Here is a 20,525-nt window from a genome sequence, read left to right as displayed (position 1 = left end):
CTTTTCTTTGTCTCCTCCGCCTCCTATAGAGAGCTCATGGTCATCTTTGTCAATAAGGCTGAGGCCATCCGGTCAGCTGCCCCTACTTATCCTTTTGTCTTTAGTCCATCATCCACATATTCTCTTCAGCCTTAGCCCCAAAGTTGCATCTTTCCCTAGCTTCTCTCCTATCTCCTCTCGTCTTCATCAAATTCATCCTGCCATAAAATCCACTCACTTTTACCTTGAAACTATTTCCATTGAACTGCAAACAACTCATCATACCTTGCCATTTCCTAAATTGCCTGATATCGTTAGCACTGATGTACCTCTCTCACAACCTTCTTCTCAAAAAAATTCCTTAACTCTTGTGCCATTGCATTCTATTACCCTATCTTCAACTTTCCATTCCTTGTAAGTCCTTGGTAATATTATAGCATTCCAAACGTCTGCCTACCTTACTCTGATTTCCTTGCTCTTGTGCCTCCAATTAAGTTTTTGCTCCTGCTTCAGTACCAAAGCTGAAATTCATTAATTACACCCTGCATGATTGTTAGCCAATCCTTCCTTATCCTTCTGTTCCTATCAGCAGCCTAAATATGGTTAACATGCCAAGGGTTATCCCCTGTTGTACAGCATGGTTAGTTGGACCTTGACTGGATCTTTGCTCTTTATCTGCCGCCTTCTCCAAATGCAGCAGTAAATTTTGTTTTCACAGCCTTTTGTACCCTGAAACTTGGCAATTTTTCAATGTAACCTTTCTTTCATTTGGAATAATGACTGTATTCATTTTACCTTCTTCATGCCAATGAACGACTGAATAATAATTATTAGACCTACGCGGCTGAATACATCATTGAATGGAGATGTTCTGTTTCCAAGGCAGGTGCCCAACTGTGTGTGCTATCAAGGGCATCCATGTTCTTATCTGTGAGGAAAAACCCACAGCTTTTTTTATTTGAAAAATAAACTTTACTCATAATAAAAAATATATACAAAGCAAGAAACGGTGCAAAAACAGAACCTTAACATTCGGTAGTGTAAACTTTAAAGAGAGAGAAAACAACAAACCAACATAGCACCATTGCCATTTATGTGGCTTCCTGAGGTGATATGCCTTTCATTGTTTGAGGGGCTTTCCCACCCAACTCTGCCCCTCCATGTGCGGCAATATAAGGAGCCCATACTGTGGTCCTTCCCCACAGCTGGGTTCAGCGGTTTTTAATTTTAAGCGTTCTGATGGCCTCGAGTACATGGAATTTGGCAACTTCAGTAGTTGGTTAAGTCACAGTTAATTTACACAGACTCATACTTACAATAGTAAACAGCACCCAACTTTGATTCTAACCTCTAGTTCTGTCTGTGTAGTTTGCACAATCCCTTGTGATGCAGTTTCCCACAGGTAATCCAGTTTCCTTCCACATCCCAAAGATGTGCTGGTATGTTAATTGGTAGCTGGTTGGTAGGAGAATTAGGGGAAGTTGATGGGCATGTGAGGAAGAATAGACATAGGGAAATAAATGGAATAGGATTGATGGGAATAATCTGAAAGCCACCATAGACTCAGTGGGCTGAATGAAAGAAAATATGAGAAATAAATATGAGAAAATGGCATGCCAACAGGATAAGTAAAGAACCTAAGGCTGGGTCTGGAGAAGCTATAAATGGCAAGAACAAAACCTTTGCCTGTACTTGCTGTGTAAGAAAATATAAGCAGTAGTTATGATCTGAAGACATTCAAATCACAAAGAGAGGAACTTGTAAAGTAAGATAAGGTATTGTTCTTTGAACTTCAATGGAGCAGCATGGGAGGCTGAGGCCACAGTAAAACAGAACTGGAGAACTGAAGGACAAGCAAGCTTTGAATGATACAAGACTAAACAGGTTTCATTGAAGCCATAACCCAGTAATCTATGTTTGATCTTTCCAGCTAACTGTACCAACCAAAAATACATAGATTGCTGCTGGAAGAAAGCTTTAAGGTGCTGAATGTTGAGGAGGGTGAAAATGAATGGACAGATGTTGCATTTTTTGATTCTATGTTTGAGGAAATTCCATCTATTTATAGGGCTTTCAGCAAAGCAGTTGGGAGCAGGGATTCAAAGTAGCCTTTCCTTATCTAATTGACATTAATTGGACAAACTGTGGTACATATAATTCTATCCAAGCCTCAATTGTGGAAAATATGAATATACAACCATATGAATATACAACCCATTCTAATTCATCCAACATCAGAGAATACTTAATCCCAACTATTGTTCACATAATATAAAATTTTCTTGTGTGATACCAGGATTTTTACCTCAAACTGGAAATCCAAGTAGTGATTTTTCTTGGTCAATGTTGCCACACTGCTCAATATTGATCCCGAGTGTGCCTTTAGATATTTTGAGTCCTTTAAATTGAAAATTGTTCAAGAATTTCCTTTCTGTACTATTTTCTTCTATATCTCTAGAGATATTCAATTCTCTACAACTTACTTTCCAGTCATTGTAATTTCTATAGTCTTTGATGTCTGTCTTCTTGTACTTCTCTTTTTCAAATGTAGGATTTCAATTGCGGAAATACCACTTTTATAATATAGAAAATGTGGCTATTAATTTGCCTGCAGCAAGCTCACACAAATAGCTGCGTGATAAAGACCAGATCATCTGCTTTTATTATATTGCTGTCAACTGAGTATGACCTTAATGTCTTCAATTCTTCATATGGAAATTTAAATTCACGTTAGCTTTTTAAAAAAAGAATCTAGATTGCTTTGAAATTTCTCAGAAATATTTATAGACTGGTAAACCAGTATTGTCCTAGAGCTTCCAATAACAATAATTATATTAATGTGAAATGTATTGTTGCAGATTATTAATGGATCAAGCAGAAGATAGTCTTGCTGAAACCCAGAGACGCCTCTCATTAAAAACTACTGATCTACAACTTGCGCAGGATAAAAATGTTCGCCAGAGTGAAAAGATTGGTAATGCCAAATGTTCCCTTAATTTTAAAGCAAAAACAGCTAATAGTTAAGATAACTTCATTTTGTATATTTGCATAAGATTTTTTCTTTTATAATGTATGGATACAAAAAAAGCAAGATAAAACTATCAGGCTTATCACATTGCATCTTTCACAATCCATTTAGGTGGCATAACTGTGAGCTCATCCTTCTGCTGAATTTTATCACCAGAGGCGTTATCCATTATCTTGACTAAGTGATCATTATCTCCAATATAAGCGTTGACATTGAGGGTCATCAGGCCTTGTGAGGAACACAACAGAACAGCCTATTATCTCAATATACACATTTCAGTGGAGATTAATAACCAGTAATCAGGAGATTTTTTTCCTCCAGCTCTTCCTAAACTGGACGATACGTGCTTGTTACGTTTATGGTGCAGACTGGAATCAAACATTTGCATTCTTAATGAGTCCGTTATTCACAGGTCAAATTCAGTGAGTCATCTGCTTTTTCTGAATTGATTATATTCACCACTATAGCGTTTAAAGTTTCTGCTTTTAGCAAAAATAATGAACAGAAAATCAAAAAGAAGACCCAGTCTCAGTCTTGCAAATGGGATTAGTTTAGATTGGCGTCATGGTCTGTGCACACATATGAGCTGAAGGGTCTGATCCTCTGTTGTACTGTTCGATGTTCTACATTCAGAAGTAGAACATAGAACAGTACAGCACTGTACGGGCCCTTCGGCCTATGCTGTTGTGCTGATATATATAAACGTTATCCTCATTCAATCTATCCCCCTCTCTACTTCACCTCCCATAACCCCGCTATTTTCTTTCGTCCATGTGCCTATATAATAGTCCTCTTAATGACCTTATCATATTGGCCTCTACCACCATCTTCGGCAGTGCATTTCCAGGCACCCACCACTCTCTGTAAACAACCTGCCTCTGACATCTTCCCTGAACTTTCCTTCACGCGCTTTAAATGGGTGACCCCTGGTATTGGCCTTTGCCACCCTGGGGAAAAGATGCTGACTGTCCACTCTGTCTATGCCTCTCATAATCTTATATACCTCCATCAAGTCTCCTCTTATCCTTCGTCACTCCAAAGATAAAAGCTCTAACTCTCTCAACGTTTCCTCATAAATACCCTTAGAAAAAATTTAAGGAAGATATTAAATAACACCAAAATAAGTGTGTAAATATAATCTCAATCTTGCAAAAAATTTGTTTTTAATTCTGCTTGATATCCTTGAACACCATTCAAAGAAAAATATCCTGAATATATTTTCTTTTAACATATGCAATGGGCCTGATCTAATTTGCCATTACAAAAACACGGTTGCAGGGTAACCAAAGCGGAGAACTAAATATTCCATGGTATTTGCCATTTATGAAGGACAGGCAAGAAGGAAAAGGGGGTGGTGTTATTTACGCTATTAATAAGAGAGGAGATCAGTGCACATAACCTTGGCTTTACAGATCATGATGTAAAACTTGGATCAAACTTAGAAATGGCAAAGGCAGAAAACATTGGTTGGAGTTATTTTTCGGTCCATGAACAGTGGTTGTAGTATTGAATCAGGAAATTAGAGGTGCGTATAACAGGACTATTACACTAATTGTGGAAGACTAACCTGGGAAAAGGTTATTTTGGACATTGTTTTGTGCAATGAGATGGGGTGAATGGATGAGCTTGTTGTCAAAGGGTCTTTGGAGAAGAATGACTAGAATATGATAGAATTTGATTGGAGTTTGAAAGTAGGGACAAAAGTCAATGCAAAACTAAGCTCTTAAATCTAAACACTGGAAACTTTGAAGGAGTAAGAAGAGAGTTGGGGGTGGTAGATTGAGAGAATACATTGAAAGAGGAAACGGTGATAGGCAATGGTTAGCATTTAAAGAAATAATGCAAATTATATAAAAATAAACTCCATTAAGGCACAAAAGCCCAGTAGGAAAAGTGATGTGTCCTTGGCTGACAAAAAACATTTAAGATAGTGTTAAATCTAAGGAAGAGGCTTGTAAGGTTGTTAGAAATCGTAGTAGACTTGAGGATTGGGAGCATTTGTGAACTCTGTAAAAGGGGATCAAGAAATTGATAAAGAAGGGCACAATTGAATAGAGAATAGATGGGCAAAATAAAAGGAAATGGATTCCAGTTTTATAGGTACGTAGAAAGGAAAAGACTAGCGAGGGCAAGTAGGTGATCCTTACAGACAGCGATGGGAGAATTTAAAATGGGGAATAAGGAAATGGCAGATCAATTAAACAATGATTTTGTGCCTGTTGTCACAGAAGATACATTAGAGAATCGAGAGTCTGATGACAATGAGGAACTGAAGGAATTACTAGTCAAGAAATATTATTAGAGAAGGTGAGCTTGAAAGCTGATAAATCTCAAGGACCCAAAGATTTACATGCCAGGATTTTGAAAGAGGTGGCTTTAGAGATGCTCTTGTTATTAATCTTCCAAAGTTATATAAACTGTGTAATTCTTGTGCATTGCGGCATATGTGACCCCACTATTTAATAAAGAAGGGAGACATTAGTGGTATAATGAAAAATGTAATAATAGAACACCTTGAAAAAGACCAACAGAGCCAGCATGAACTTATGAAAGGAAATTCATGTTTGACTGATCTGCTGGAGTTCTTTGAGCCTGCACCTATTGCAGGGATCAGTGCTTCAGCCCCAGTTTTTTGTAATCTATGTCAATGATTTGGCTGAGGGGACCAAATGTTATATTTCCAATGATGGATTGTGAGAAGGGAGGAGGATTAGTAGCTGGGCAAGAATTATTAAATGGAATATAATATGGTAAGTGTGAGGTATCCACTTTGGTGCACATACAGAAAAGCAGAGTATATTCTTAATTGGTGAGAGAGTGAGTAGTTTTATCTTTCAAAGTGATCTAGGTGTGCTTGTATTTAAATTGCTGAAGAGCAATGTGCTGGTACAACAAGCAGGTAAGAGGGCAAATTGTACGTAAATCTTTATTCTAAAACAGTTTGAATACAGGAGCTGGGAAGTCTTATTACAGTTACGTGCAGCCTTGGTGAGACCACACCTGGAACATTGTGTACTGTTTTGGTCATCTTACATAAGAAAGGATGTACTTCTCACAGAGGGAGCACAGCAAAGATTCACTAGATTAGTTCCAGGGCTTCACAGACTAGATGCAGAAAATATGATTCCCCTGGTTGAGGAGTCTAGGAGACAGTTTCAGAATAGGGGGTTAGGTGTTTAGGACCAACATGATGAGAAATTCCTTTACTAAGAGGATAGTAACACTTTGAAATTCTCTATCTGGAGCACTCTGCAGTCCAAACACAGATTGATAGATTTCTGGGAATCAAGGGTAACAGAGATAATGCTGAAAAATGGTGCTGAAGAAGATCAGCCATGATGTGGATGAATGGAGGAGCAAGCTCGAAGGCCTACTTCTGGCTCCTGTTCCTTGTATTCTTCCGTAGCTTGTTCAATTGGTTCATCGACAAGTCAAAATGGTTTTCTAGTTATAGATGTTGGCATTCCTAGATGTTAATGTTTTAAATATTAAGAAGTGCATAAAAATTGTGACTAAAGTGTTCATCATACTCAACAAAATATATATTTTATGAACAATTGCAATATAGTCTAAAGATATATTTGATAAATTGTCATCACAATTATTTGGATAAATCTATAGCATACTAAGTAAGGTTCAAAATCTCATCCCAATAGATGATCTGAGTAGGCAGGTTGCTTCGCTTCAAGAAGAAGTTAGCTCAGTTCGATCCAATGTCTATGAACTTGATAAGCAAAAGAACAGTTTACAAGAGCTTGTCGATGAAAAGACTGAAACAATTGCTTCTCTGGAAGAAAGTCTTCACCAGAAAGTAAGTGATTTTAAAAGAGATACAGAATTATTCATATATGCTGATCTGGCCATGCCTTTTGTTATTTTCTAAAGTGGCAATTTTTTAAAATGTCATACAGAATCTCAAACTGGGTGTAACTTTCTAGTTTATTCTAACATTATAAAGGTAAATCTAAAGCATATGCAGGATAATCTCATTTCAAAGAATGAATGAAGGAACTCTTATTGAAGCTAGGTAATCATCATTCTGTTTTGATTGCTCATTGAGTTTTGCTACCAAGATAGTTTGCATTTGCCAAATGTTTCCAGCTGAGCTTACTGGTAGATGAAACCAATTCTGGTGGAAGTTTTTTCCAGTAAGTTTTTCACTTACTAAGACAAAAAACTTACAAGGGATTGTGCAAATGTTGGCTGAAACCTTGATGGAAGAATTTTGGAAAGCTCAAAGCTTTGTGAAATGCTGTTTTTTCCAGAGCTGATGTTTATGCCATTTTACCAGCATTTCCTCTATACGATCATTTGAGTTAGAGTAGATGGGTAGACCAACATCTGTAAAATTTCATGCCTTTTAATGTTTGCATATTAAACCGTGTATTGTACGCCAAGCATGGATTTAATTGACTATTACTTGTTTCCAAAGAAAAAGAACATAGCAGATAACCAACTGAACATAAGCGAACTGGAAGCAACTGTTGAGTAAGTACTTATTAGATGTTTTCACAAAATGCTGCATTTGAAAATTATATGGTGTGTTTTTATTTCAGGATATCATTTAGCATCTGCAACTTTAATGTTTGTTGTATTCCTTTTTTTCACTGCCAGTTATTCCTTGGTGAAGGGACCAATGTCATATTTCCAAGTTTGCTGCTAATGCAAAACTAGGTGGGATTGTGGGTAAGGAGGAGGAAGTCAAGGGGTCATAGGCAAGCTAACTAAATAGGCAAGAATATGGGGTAATGAAAATTTCAGTCAAAATAAAGAGTTTTAAAAGGGTCTTGAAGGATGAAAGAAAACTAAAAATGGTTTAGGTGACAATATCCAGAGTGAATGATTATAAAAGACAAATCCAGCCTGGACAATTATCATCCTGTTAGGCTTCTCTAGTCCTCTGGAGATTGCTGGAAGAATCTTTGACACATTGGAAGCTGTTAGGTATATTTATTTTCACATACAGCCTTATCATGATTTTAATTTGGGTTTCACCAGGACCACTTGGCTCCAAGCCTCATTACAGCCTTGCCAGGATATCACACAGGAGGCCAGAGTCAGAAGAAGCAAAAGTTTGATGGAGGAAGGGAGTTGGAGAGTACAAGAAAATTGCAGAGGAGAGGAGGAGCAAATTCCTGGAGGATTTGCAGGAGAATTTTAAATTTGGAACCCTTTCTAGGTCAACTGGGGGTGGGTTGGGGGGGAGGTGGTGGCAGTTAGGAATCAGGGCCAAATGGAATATGGACATCATGATGAAAGGACAGTCAAGAGAGCAACATGAGCTCTCAGAATGTCCTTGAGATGATTGATGTCCAACAACCTGAACCATTATCTTTTGTGTCAGGTGTGATTGAAGCTGCTGGAGATCTCCATCTCCTCTAATCCCAATTGGTGCCATGTTTCATTAGATGCTGTCGTGCTGACAGGCCAGTCATTCTCCTACCATCTCTGGGACTCAAACTCTTATGTCCATAGTTGGGTCAAGGCTAGAATGAGGTCTGGAGCTGAGTGGTTCTGGTTGTACCTAAACTCCAAGACGTGTGTCGGGTAGGTTAATTTGGGTTTAAAATGGGCAGCATGGACTCGTTGGGCCGGAAGGGCCTGTAACCACGCTGTAAATAAAATTTAAAATAATGACACCTGATAGTAGTATGTTGACAATCCTCTCAGTTTGTTGAAGATTGGAGTAAACTGAAGTGATGGTTATTACCAGGCTGGGATATTAATGGGACCAACTATGTCTAGTTCATTCAGCTATTTCTTAATGTCACATGAAGTGAATTCAATTAACTGAAGGCATGATAACGAGTGCCTCAGGAGGAGGAGATTATTAAGGGACTAATAAGGGATCATTCATATGACACAGATGACTCAGCTGGGTATGTTTTTTCTTGTCCTCACATTATGTGAGAGGATCAATGTCATCTACATAATAAGGCAATTTGGGGAATTCAAATGAATTCTGTACAACATTATCAACATTATCTGTCTAATGTTCTCTTCTACAAATAGCAATATAACTGGAAGAACAATCCAAATATTCCACAGTGATTGTATTTGAGATTTTGGTTAATGTGCGTAGATGATGATCATTCAGGTTACTCATCTTAAGCTTTTGCCTGGCTTTGTGAGAAGCTGAAATGCTCTTTTAATGTAAGCATTTGTGTGCAGATAGGTGTGGATTTCAACTATTTGCTATCAACATGGTTACACTGTATGGATGACTAAGTCATGGAACACAAGAATTATTTTTTACGTACTACTACATATTCTTCCAACCTACTCAGATTTTCCTTGCCATCCAGTCTGTATTGGCTTCATTCAGATGACATTTCTTTCAACCATAAAGATCTCTATTAGTCTTGTGTGAATGAAATTTACATTGGCTTTTGAAGATTAGAGTAGGTAACTGAATGTGATTTCTTATCTTTAACCTACCCGATAAAATTTTGGTTGCTAATAAAGACTTTTTTTATATACTTGCTTACCTGCCTGTTCCAAATTGGAATTCTCTAATCAAGAGCTAGGGGATAAAGTATCACAGATGTACTGTCAATCTTGCACTGAAGTCATGGTGGGTGTGAATGAAGTTTCGGAATTTCCGATCACACTCTGATCACATTTTTCAAGTCTTGCATATGGATAGAATTAGCATCTCAAAGATGTTGTGGACTAAGATATTTCAAGAAAACCAACCACACAAATAGTGTTGCCATACACTTAGCAGAGTCATGTCACTTGATGTGAATGAACCAGAGTTTTAGCTAACTTAACAGCTAGTTAACCTGTATGTGTTCTGATTCCATAGTCAATTGAATGAGTCTATCAACAATAAAGAAAATGAGATATCCAATCTTCAGCGGCAATACGATTCCATCAATTCCGAACTAACAGAAGTAGGCCAGTTACGAGAAACTGCTGTTCGTGAAAATAATCACCTGCATGAACAGCTATCAAAACTAAAATATGACAATCAGGTAAGAATAGGAAACACCTTTTTGTTGTTGTAAAAGTAGTTCATTTGTTAGTGGTGCTACTATATTCAAATAAATCTTGAAAGTCCAAATTGTTGATGTACTTAGACAATTCAATAAAGGTTTGAATTGCATTGCATTCATATTTTCTTATCTGCAAATTTCACAATAGGTAATTCATAAAAGGACATTGAAAAATCAGGTACAGGTGCCCAGAATCAGGACAATTCATTTTATGACAGTGGAATGTGACTTACATTTTTTTAAGCAAGCGTTTCAGGGAATTATTCACATTCAACATACTTTCCTATGGATAGATATATAGATCTTCTAAGTGATATCATGTACTTTGTACCAAAATATGTTCAGTACAACCTAATTTAACAGGTAACAGGGTTGTTGGTCTGCCAGAGGGATTTGGTATGAGTGCATTGAACTTTTCCAGGATTGAGTGGCCTTCTGTGCCCGATCCATTGGTAGTAAGAAGACAAGAAGAAAATCAAAATGAAATGCACAGCAGTTGTCTAAGATGTATCCATAATAGAGAAATCCCTGACATATGCAAGTAATAGGACCTCCACCCTAACCCACAAATTCCCAAGCACTTACCTGGTTGTGCCCAGGCAGAGAGAGTAGAGCTGAGAACTGGTGGCTTCTAGTTATTGTGCTTCAGCACTAGTAGTGGGACGCATTGCTTAACAGGAGTGTATATTATGAATTTGGCATATATGAAGTACAACTTATGATAGGTAGATCATTGATACTCAGATCTCAGCTGCACACTGTTAGTAATCTGACTATACATTCAGGCAATCAAATCAGCACTATATAAGTGGGTTTCTTTTCAGGTCGTAAATTTAGAATCACACTTCTGGATCTGAATGAGTAAACCACATTGGAGTTTAATTGTACCTATCTTAAACCTTGAACATTGCAACAACAAAAAACAATATTATATTGTGACTTTGATATGAGAACCATGAGGGAAAATAAAGCCAAATTGTGCAGATAATCATTTTGCTTCTCTGTTGTTACTGGCTTATTTTTGACATCATACATATAAATATCCTCAGGACCTCATGTCCAATTAAATAATCCATCTGATAGTTTCATTCCTCCTGAAGGCCTAGGTTGAGCATGTTGAAGAAAAATGCCTTGGGGATAATTTCAATAGCATTAAAATGATAAAACTTCAAAGAATATACTTGCAGGTTGCTGCTCTTTGTCATTTTATTTTAATGTGACGCTGTTATCAGGATTTTAAATTATTCAGCTCACAAAGTGGATCCTAATAACATTTAGTCTTCCTTGCATTTTAAAAACTAATTTTCCCTATGGAAATAAATTAGCCACTCAGGAAATAATCCTAATACCTTTGGCTTATAATATTAGAGTTCTAATTACTCATTTAACTTCTAAAAAGTATTGGCTAAGACAGAAGGAGGTGAACATGGCCAGCTAGAAATGGTCATCTTACTTTCTTGCGTTGCTGCAAAAAAATCAATGTTGAAACACTCCAGAACCTTACGGAAGGTAGCTCTTCACAGAAAGCACCTCACTGGCAACCTGCTAACTCTCACCCAACAGGAGCCACACTGTAGACAACATGTGGACTGCCATGCCATAATTGGCACCTCCTGAAGAGACTCTTGGCCTCTCTTTCTAGAAGAACCAGGACAAGTCTGATGATAATGACCCTGAGATCCACATGCTAATCAACCACTAAAACAGTTCTGGCATCAGAAGGCGGAGATTCAGCAGAAAACCCATGGCTTTTAAAGAACAGATGGGTGGAAAGAGTGTAGGAGACACAACCTCTCTGACACATCTGAAATTTGTAGATTCTTCACTTATGGCCCAAACGCATCACTGAGAGTCCAAACAGAAGGTGAACTTGTTGAGGTCATGGAAGCAGTTAACTACTGCTGGAAGGAACACTTTGAAGACCTCTTCAAGGGTGTTCACATTGTGACCCTTCTCTTGATGTGAGCACCTTTGATTCCAATATAGCAGCCTATTTAGTTGAGCCTTGTGGCTGCTCCTGATCAACAAGAAATGAAAAAGGCTACTGTATATGCCAAAACAAGAAGGCTATAGGAGCAAATGGTTTCCCTGTTCTAAAATTTGGTAGTGAGGAGCTTCATTCATGAAATCACAACCTCTGTCTACATCAGGGAAGTGGAGGATGTGCCAGGGGACCAGAGAGAAATAATGTTTTGTAACATTTTCAGGAAAGGTGACAAATCCAACTGCAGTAACTATAGAAGAGACACCCTGTTGGTGACTGCCACAGGAATGTCATCACTAAGGTCCTCCTCATCCTTCCTGTGGCTATAGAGCTGCTTCCCAAATTTCAGTATGAATTCCATCCATCTTTCACTAATGGATGTGATATCTTCACCCCATGACTACTTCAAGAGAACTGTAGGGAGCAGCACCAATCATTATATGTGGCCATTCTCGACCTTACTACAGCTTTTGACTTCATCAGCTGGCAGGACTTTGGAGCACCCTCCTCAAATTTGTCTGCCTGCAGAAATCCATATTATGTTTGTTTCAGGACAGCATACAAGCCATGATCCTAATTAATGGGTCCTCAATAAACTATCTCAGTGAGACCAGAGTCAAACAAGGCTGCATCGTTGCTCTGGCAATTTTTTCAATCATTCCCACTACAAAGCTGTACTTCACTTCCAAAAACCTGTAGTGGAGATAATAGACAGGACTATTGGGAAACTATTCAACCTATTGGGAAACTATTCAACCAATAGCACCCCAAACTCAGATGTCACTTGGAGGCCTATCTCAAGTCATTGTTAGCTTGTTCACTGAAGCATACAAAAGATTGAGCTTTGCGCTCAACACCGCAAGATAAAGATCCTCTACCAAACTGCCCAAGCTGTACAATGGTGCCCTCAACAATAAAGGGTCATGAATAAAGAGACCATAGAAGGCATGGATCAGTTCTCCTATCTCTGGAGCCACCTCTCAACAAAGGCAGGTGTAGATGATGAAATTCACCATCACCATCAGTGCACCGCCACAGCCTTTCGTTAACTGAGGAAGAGGGATTTTGCAGATCAAACCTCATGATCCATTGGGCAACAGTGATTCCTGCCTTGAATGATCTATAGCGGGCACCTCAGGGCACTAAACAGATCCAACCAATGTTGTCTCTGCAGAATTCTCTTCAAAGGACAGAAAACCTAATGTCTTGTCCAATGCCAACCTCCCCAGCACTGAGACCCTAATTATGTACACTCCATTGGCTCTATTAGGCAGGTCACATCATAAGACCATAAGATATAGGAGCAGAATTAGGCCACTTGGCCCATCGAGTCTGCTCCACCATTCAATCATGGCTGACTTTTTCAACCTCATTCTCCCACCTTCTCCCTGTAACCTCCTTACTAATCCAGAACCTATCAATTTCTGCCTTAAATACACCCAATGACTTGGCCTCAGCAGTTCTCTGTGGCAACGGATTCCGCAGATTCACCCCTCTCTGGCTGAAGAAATTCTTCCTCAGCTCAGTTTTAAAGGGACGTCCCTTTATTCTGAGGCTATGCCCTCGGATCCTAGACTCTCCTACTAATGGAAACATCCTCTCCACATCCACTCTATCCAGGCCTTTCAATATCTGGTAGGTTTCAGTGAGATTCCCCTTCATCCTTCTGAACTCCATCGAGTATGGGCCCAGAGATATCAAATGCACCTCATATGTTTTTAAGCACCTGTCAATTTTTATCATAGTTATGTGAGAGCAGGGATCATGCTGGAATTTTTTTTAGGTGTTAAGATAAAACAGATGGCTCTAATATAATTAGTTGCTACTGTACACTATTTGTTGGTTCGTTTGCAAATCCACATTCTGGCACAGGATGGCTCTATGACAATATTCAAATTGTCAAAATATTTATTAAAGTGGACGTGCTGTTTGAACTTTACTAGTTTCAGAGAAAACTACTATTTTAATCATTTGTAAACTGTTTATTAGTTTTATTGACTACCTTGCTTTATACTCTGCCCCTCCTAAATTCAGTCCTCTGTGTGTCCTCTAATTTTCCCAAACCTATAAAGTTTCCATTTGCACTGGTTGTGGCTATTGAAGTTAGCTTTTCATTTAGCTTGTGATTCATGGGCAATTTCCACCGGCCACCTTGGCCAAAATCAAATCCTCTCCCCATTTTCTGAGATCTTTGTTCGCCCCTCCATAATGTTTGCATTGGTTTAAAGGTGCTATAGGCTGATGCCAACTTACTTCTGAGATTTTCCTGGCAATCTATGTTTAGACTGGCCTCTCCCAAGTAAATTCCTTCCCTACATCCAAAATGCTAAAGGTGCACTTTGCTTTTTGGCTGCAGTACCATTTATCTAACATTTGGCTACCGCTACTAATAGATCCTCCTTTGTCTATTTGACTGTCCTTCTACAAAGAGCAAAGGGATATTTTTCCATATTAAATGCACTATGTAATCTGGTATTGCTGTGGAATTTTAGCAATATGATAGCTGGTGTAGAAGAGGGTTAGAGTATTCTTCAAGAAATCAATCATACAATATTAGATTTAATATTTTAAACTTTGTGACCTTTTGAGTATTTAATGCCATCTGATGGCTGGCTTTCCATCTGGTCAAATCCAGAAACCATGAAGAGGTTTTTTTCCCCTCATCTGCATCAGATACTCAGTTGCATCTGAACAAATGTAGATGAACCAATCCAGAATGGGCCAGGCATACTTGCGGCTAATGGAGGCTACTGCAAAAAAGAAAAACCTTACCCATTGAGAAGTTATCCATCTTTTTTTCCCAGACCCGCAAACATACTCAGTGGCAGAAAGTCCAGATCTGAGTTTTTATTTGCCGTCCATAAAGTCTCCAAAGACCATATACATGCAACCTGCTGAATTCGAGAATCCACTGTTCCTCTGAGTTATTAATTGGCTACTGATTATTTTTACAATTTCTAGCCATAATTACATTTAAACATAAAAGAATTTTCATTGAAGAAAACTTGCACAAAATTCTGATAACTTGTAGGTTTGGTATATTTTAGTTGTGTTGACTTGTTTGTTACAGGCAGCAAATCGCAAATTGGAGGAATCTATTCAAGAGAGTAAAGATTTGAAGCTCAAAATCCAGGATTATATTACTGAGATATCCAAGGTGGAGAATATGCTTAGTGGAAAGGTCAGTATTTCAGAGAAGCCAGGTCAGTAACAAAATAAGGCTCATCTGGTTGGTCATCATGCATGGCCATTGATCCATCTGTATTTTTGAGTTGTAAATGTGCTTCAGACAATGTCTGATCTTAATCCTGCCCACTCAATGGGTACAGGGTGGACAGTCATGTGATTTTCTTTGGTAGTGTAGTTACACTTGTGTTCTCCATATATTCCTACATTTTGCCATGTTAATAACACATCTTTTGAAATTGGGGCAACACATCAGCAGGAGTTTTAAATATTAGAATCTGAATCCTGTGGAACAAAATTGAACAACACCATTTTAACTAGAAGAAAAAGCTGGAAACACTGTGCAGTGCTTCTTTGTGGCAGTACAGTGGTGCAGCAATTAGTGCTGCTGTCTCACGGCTCCAGTGACCAAGATTCAGTCCTGACCTATACTATCTGCTCAGAGTTTGCACAATCTCCCTGTGATCTTCTGGGTTTACTCTGGGTGCTCTAGTTACCTCTCAAACATTTCAAAGATGCTCTGGTATATTAATTGGAGTTGGTTACTTACTCCTCATAACCATAAATGGCAAATGAATCAAAAGGGGAGTGGTTGGGCATATGAGAGAATATGTGGCAGGGTTACAGGGAAATAAGAGGATGAATGGAAGTGAAAGGGATTGCTCTGTTGTGAGCTGGTGTGAACCCAATGGCCTGTAAAACCTGGCACAGTTTATCTTAGAATTAATGCAATAATATTTAAAGAGTTTATTAGGAAATCTAGGTTTCCATTTTTATGATCACCCTTTTGAAGCCAATATTGCTGATTTCATTGATCTGATGAGTGTCTGAAGCTAGCAGCAGCAGTAACTTCAAAGCAGGTAGATTTCTCAGCAGACAACAACTGGGGTGGGTTGGCAGTTATTTGTAGAAAGTCACACCCAACACTCAGGGGCTACAGACTAATTCTTTTAGTTTGGTACCATGTGGAGCAGTGTATCAGGCCAGGATTCTTGGGCAGGGTGTTGAACACCATCACAGCCTCCTGCAAAAGGACATGCTGCATGCAGGACCTGGGGAATGTATTGCCAGTGACTATTGAATTTACCTCCACTTTTTGCATTTTCATTCGGTTACAGGGAACAGGAGCCAGAGATCCCTGTCTGCATTACAGAGTTATATCAATCAGGACTCTGATTTTCTGTTTGGCAGGTCCAACCTGGAGCCAAATGTTGGGGCCAACGTTTCACCTTCAGCAATGTCTCGATCAGTGGCGATGTTGAAACTAATTCGTTTTCCTTTTCTTCTCTTTTGCCATTGCATGCCATCTGCATGGATAGCAGAGTGGATCTGTTTACCACCTCCACTCCCCAACCCATGCACAGCAATACAAAAGATTCTTTCCATTTGTTCAAACTAGTGATGCCAGAACCAATGTCCAATGAATTAATTTTAAACTGAAGCTGTGGAAAGCTGCATGACCTCTTCAATAACAATGCCTCAGTGAGCACAAAAGGATTTCTGCTATAAAAGTGATTCCATTTCAGAGATATTGCATTGGTAGTGGAGTCCTTGTGAACTATGCTGTGGCTATGAAAGGTACCAAATAAATGTGAGTGCATCTATTTGTTGGAATTGATTAATTTGGGGGAAGAAATTTGCAGCGAAGTTTGTTTCTCCCAGATTCCACCCAATTGTCATTTTCTTCTTTTAAATGTGTAGGAATTTTGGAGAAGAGAAATTTTGGAAACAAGAATTAGGTATTAGGCTTACAAGGCTGATCTTTCTCATCTGCATATTGCATTCTGCAAAATTAGCAGCCCTTGTTATTGATGCTGAAGTACATGGTTGATGTGCACCATGTGGGTCTTGTATAACAATGTATTTTGTGAGCATTATATATTGACGTGGCTGAGTTTATTCCTTTTAGGTTGACCAAGCATGAATATGAAACTGCTTGGTAGCTAGGTGTAGGAACTAATGATCCCTGTGAGTGTTTTGATGGCAGGTCGATGCAGAACGGAGATCTGAGGCTGGTACTTTCTTTGCTTTATTTGATTACATTGATATATTTTACATATTTTCTTTGACAAGTAGATCAGTTAATATAGCAGTTGTGCTTAATGGTTGATTTTTTTAAAGATTGAGTCTTTTATAGGAAATGAATAGGAAATTTAATTTTAATAGGAAAATGAAAATTTTAATCTCCTGGAGCAAGTTCGTAGATCAAATGCACAGACAGAGACCTGGGAACTGAAGGCCCGCCAAATAGAAGGAGAGTTCAATTCAGTTCAGCTGGAGCTTGTTACTGTTAAATCTGATAACCGCAGGATGTGTGAAAAACTTGGCTCACTTGAAAAAGAAATTGAGGAGGTAGGAACTGGCAAATTTAAAATCCATAGTTTATTATCATATGTACAGCAAACTTTCAAATTGTATACTTTAATATTAAGACAATAAATTTCTGGTTTTGATAATTATTGTGTTATTTAAATTGGTACATGAATATGAAAGTGATCATGTTTTATTGGTGAATCTATAATTGTTGATTTATTTCAAGATTATTATAAGCATGTTTCCAGAAACTGAATATGGGAATAGCATTCATCCATTTGCCATGTAATTTCACTCAACATTTATATTTATACAGTAATAAATCATGGAGGTGGAGGTAGGCTGATGGAAAGGGCAGATAATAGGCAGATGAAATTTAATGCCAAAGTTGCAATAGATTACATTTATAGACATTAGATATTTAGTAGGAAGTATGAGAAGAAGCAATATAAATGGAAGCATAATTTTTAAAAGGAAGAACAAAGTTAGCTGGAGATATGTAGTTTGGTGAATATTTGGTGAATATGGGATTCTGGGCTTTGAGTATCTGGGTATCGAGTACAAGGTCATGATGAATCTTTCTAAACCTCTGGTTTAGTCCAGTTCTGGGTACCACCCTTGAGGAAAGATGTAAATACTCTAGAGGTTGTGTAAAAGATTTACTAACATGTTTCTAGGGAAGAGAGAACTTAGTTACGTGGACAGACTGGAGAAGCTGTGGTTGTTCTCCTTGGTACAGAGAAGATTTTGGGGGGATTTGGGGTATTTAAAATCATGAGGGTAGAGACAGTAGATAGGGAGGAACTGTTCCTGTTGGTGGAAGTATCACGAACCAGGAGTTACAGAATGAAGACAAATTGAGAAAAGTATCAAAACTGACATGAGGAAAATATCTGTTATGGAGCAAATATTTAGGCACTATCAGGGTAGTAGTGAGGGTGGATTCAGTTGCAGTGTTCAAGAGGGAACTGGATAAATACTGAAAGGAAAGACTTTGCAGGGTTGGGGAACGGAACTAACTGGATTGTTCATTCAGCTGGTATGAACTTGACATCCTTCTGTGCTATAACCATTCTGTGTTTCTTTACTAAGATTTCTTATTCTGTGGTATACTTTTAAAATATGAAAATGGATTTTCTCTGCAGCAAGAGGCTGCAAGAAATGCCTACAAGGCCCAGGTTTGCTCACTTAATAAGTTGATAATGAAGCTGGAAGAAGAACTTCGGCAGGTCCAGACTGAAAAGACCACAGCCCTTACTGACCTCACATCCACTCAAGAACTTTGCCTGAAGCTGGACTCTAACAAAGAGATGATGATGAGGCAGGTGGCCAACAAAAACAAGGAGATGGAGCAGGTATGCATATCGAAAACAAAATGAACTTCTTATTTGTGTTTTAAATTTCTTAGAGTGGCTCTCATGCATCAGTCCCATTTTGGTACAGCATGCAGTGTTATTCAGGTTACCTACAAAGCCTGCAGCAGACTTCATGCTTTTATTAGTCAGTTGCTAGGTATTTAAATTGATGCTAGCCTGAATTGATGTAGCCTTACTTTGAAAGAAGTAGCTCACCCACTTCCATGAAAATATCAGATCTTTCACTGGTGAAGAAGAAGTTGGTTGAAGCTCTAAGCAATGGTGGGGACTCAAATCCTGGCAATTTTAATCACAGGACCTCACTAACAGTTTGTAGGCCCCTTTCTCTGCTGATCAAATGGATTGGCTAACTGGTATTCAAGAGGGTTCAAAGTGGCAGGACACCTCATCCAGGACATTTCCTGCAGTGAGGTGGGATGTAGAGGCCTACAGGAGGGAATAGAGTCCTGTGACTGGGAGAGCTGGGTAGGGGAAACTTCCCTAAGTGGTCTGAGGGAAGCACCTCTGCTCCTCTTGACCCATAAGAAAGAGGCAAGAGCATTGATTTCAATCATACAGTAGACTGTGAATTCAGAAATGAACTTTCAATTGCAAATCTTGTCAGTGGGGAATTCGATTGCTTTAATATTTGCTAATAAACACAAGAACACAAGAAAATACGAGCAAGAGTAGGCCATTAGACCACTTAAGCCTGCCCCTCTGCTCAGTATGACCATGGCTGATCTATGCTGGCCTCAACTCTTCTTCTCCACCAGTTCCCAATTCATTGATCTTTCAAATATTTTTAAATCTCAACCTTAAATATATCTACTGATCTGGCCTCCACCACCCTCAGGGGCTGAAAATTACAGAGATTCACTATCCTTTGAGAGAATAAATTTCTATGCACCCCAGTTTTAAAGACATGCTCCCTTATTTTGTAGCTATGTCCGCTTGTTTGAGACTCTCCCACTGGTGAAAACATTTGACATTTATCCTGTCATGCCCCCTTAGGATCTTATATGTTTGAATAAGGTCACCTCTCATTCTTCTAAACTCATAGAATATAGGTCCAAACTATTGAATCTCTCGTGATAGAGACAACCCTCTCATTCCAGAAATTAACCTGGTGAATCTTGTTTGATCTGGCTCTAATACTAGGGAAGGGGACCAAAACTATGGACCGTATTCCAGGCGTGGCCTCACTAACACCCTGTACAGCTGTAACAAAACCTCCCTATTCTTGAACTCCAACCCTTTTGCAATAAAAGCCAAAATGCCATTTGCCTTCTTTTCTATTTGTTGGACCTGCCTAATAACATTTTGTGATTTCATACACTAGAGCACCTAGATCCCTCTGAATCTTACTCATATGCAGTCTCTCCATTTAGATAATAATCCACCTTTTGATTTCTCCTACCAAAGTGCATGACCTCACACTTCCCCACATTAAACTCCATTTGCCAGGTTTTTGCCCAAGTACTCAATGTTTCTATATCCCGTTGCAGAATCACAATGTCTTCATCACAACATGCTGTTCCACCTATTTTCATATCATCATCATACTTGGAAACTTTACATTTCATTCCCTCCTCCAGGTCATTAATGTAAATAGTAAACAACTGATGGCCAAGAATAGAAATCTGGGGTACTCCAATTGTTGCATCCTTCCAGCCTGAAAC

At 38.6% G+C, this 20,525-nt stretch overlaps 1 protein-coding gene across 2 annotated transcripts in view; it reads left to right on the top strand.

The window, feature by feature from the left end:
- The window catches only part of tsga10 (testis specific, 10), a 69,808-nt gene that overhangs the window by 36,761 nt on the left and 12,522 nt on the right, over positions 1-20,525 (top strand). For both annotated transcript variants that reach the window (XM_052026355.1, XM_052026356.1), the window contains 7 exons: positions 2,838-2,953; positions 6,664-6,818; positions 7,440-7,495; positions 9,816-9,984; positions 15,060-15,170; positions 17,342-17,527; positions 18,634-18,843. In XM_052026355.1, the coding sequence (XP_051882315.1) occupies positions 2,838-2,953; positions 6,664-6,818; positions 7,440-7,495; positions 9,816-9,984; positions 15,060-15,170; positions 17,342-17,527; positions 18,634-18,843 (1,003 nt within the window). The remainder of the gene's footprint in view (positions 1-2,837; positions 2,954-6,663; positions 6,819-7,439; positions 7,496-9,815; positions 9,985-15,059; positions 15,171-17,341; positions 17,528-18,633; positions 18,844-20,525) is intronic.

Source organism: Pristis pectinata, chromosome 11 (genome assembly GCF_009764475.1).
Source record: "Pristis pectinata isolate sPriPec2 chromosome 11, sPriPec2.1.pri, whole genome shotgun sequence".
NCBI classification, from domain to species: Eukaryota; Metazoa; Chordata; class Chondrichthyes; order Rhinopristiformes; family Pristidae; genus Pristis; species Pristis pectinata.
This window is presented reverse-complemented; position numbering and strand designations above follow the sequence as displayed.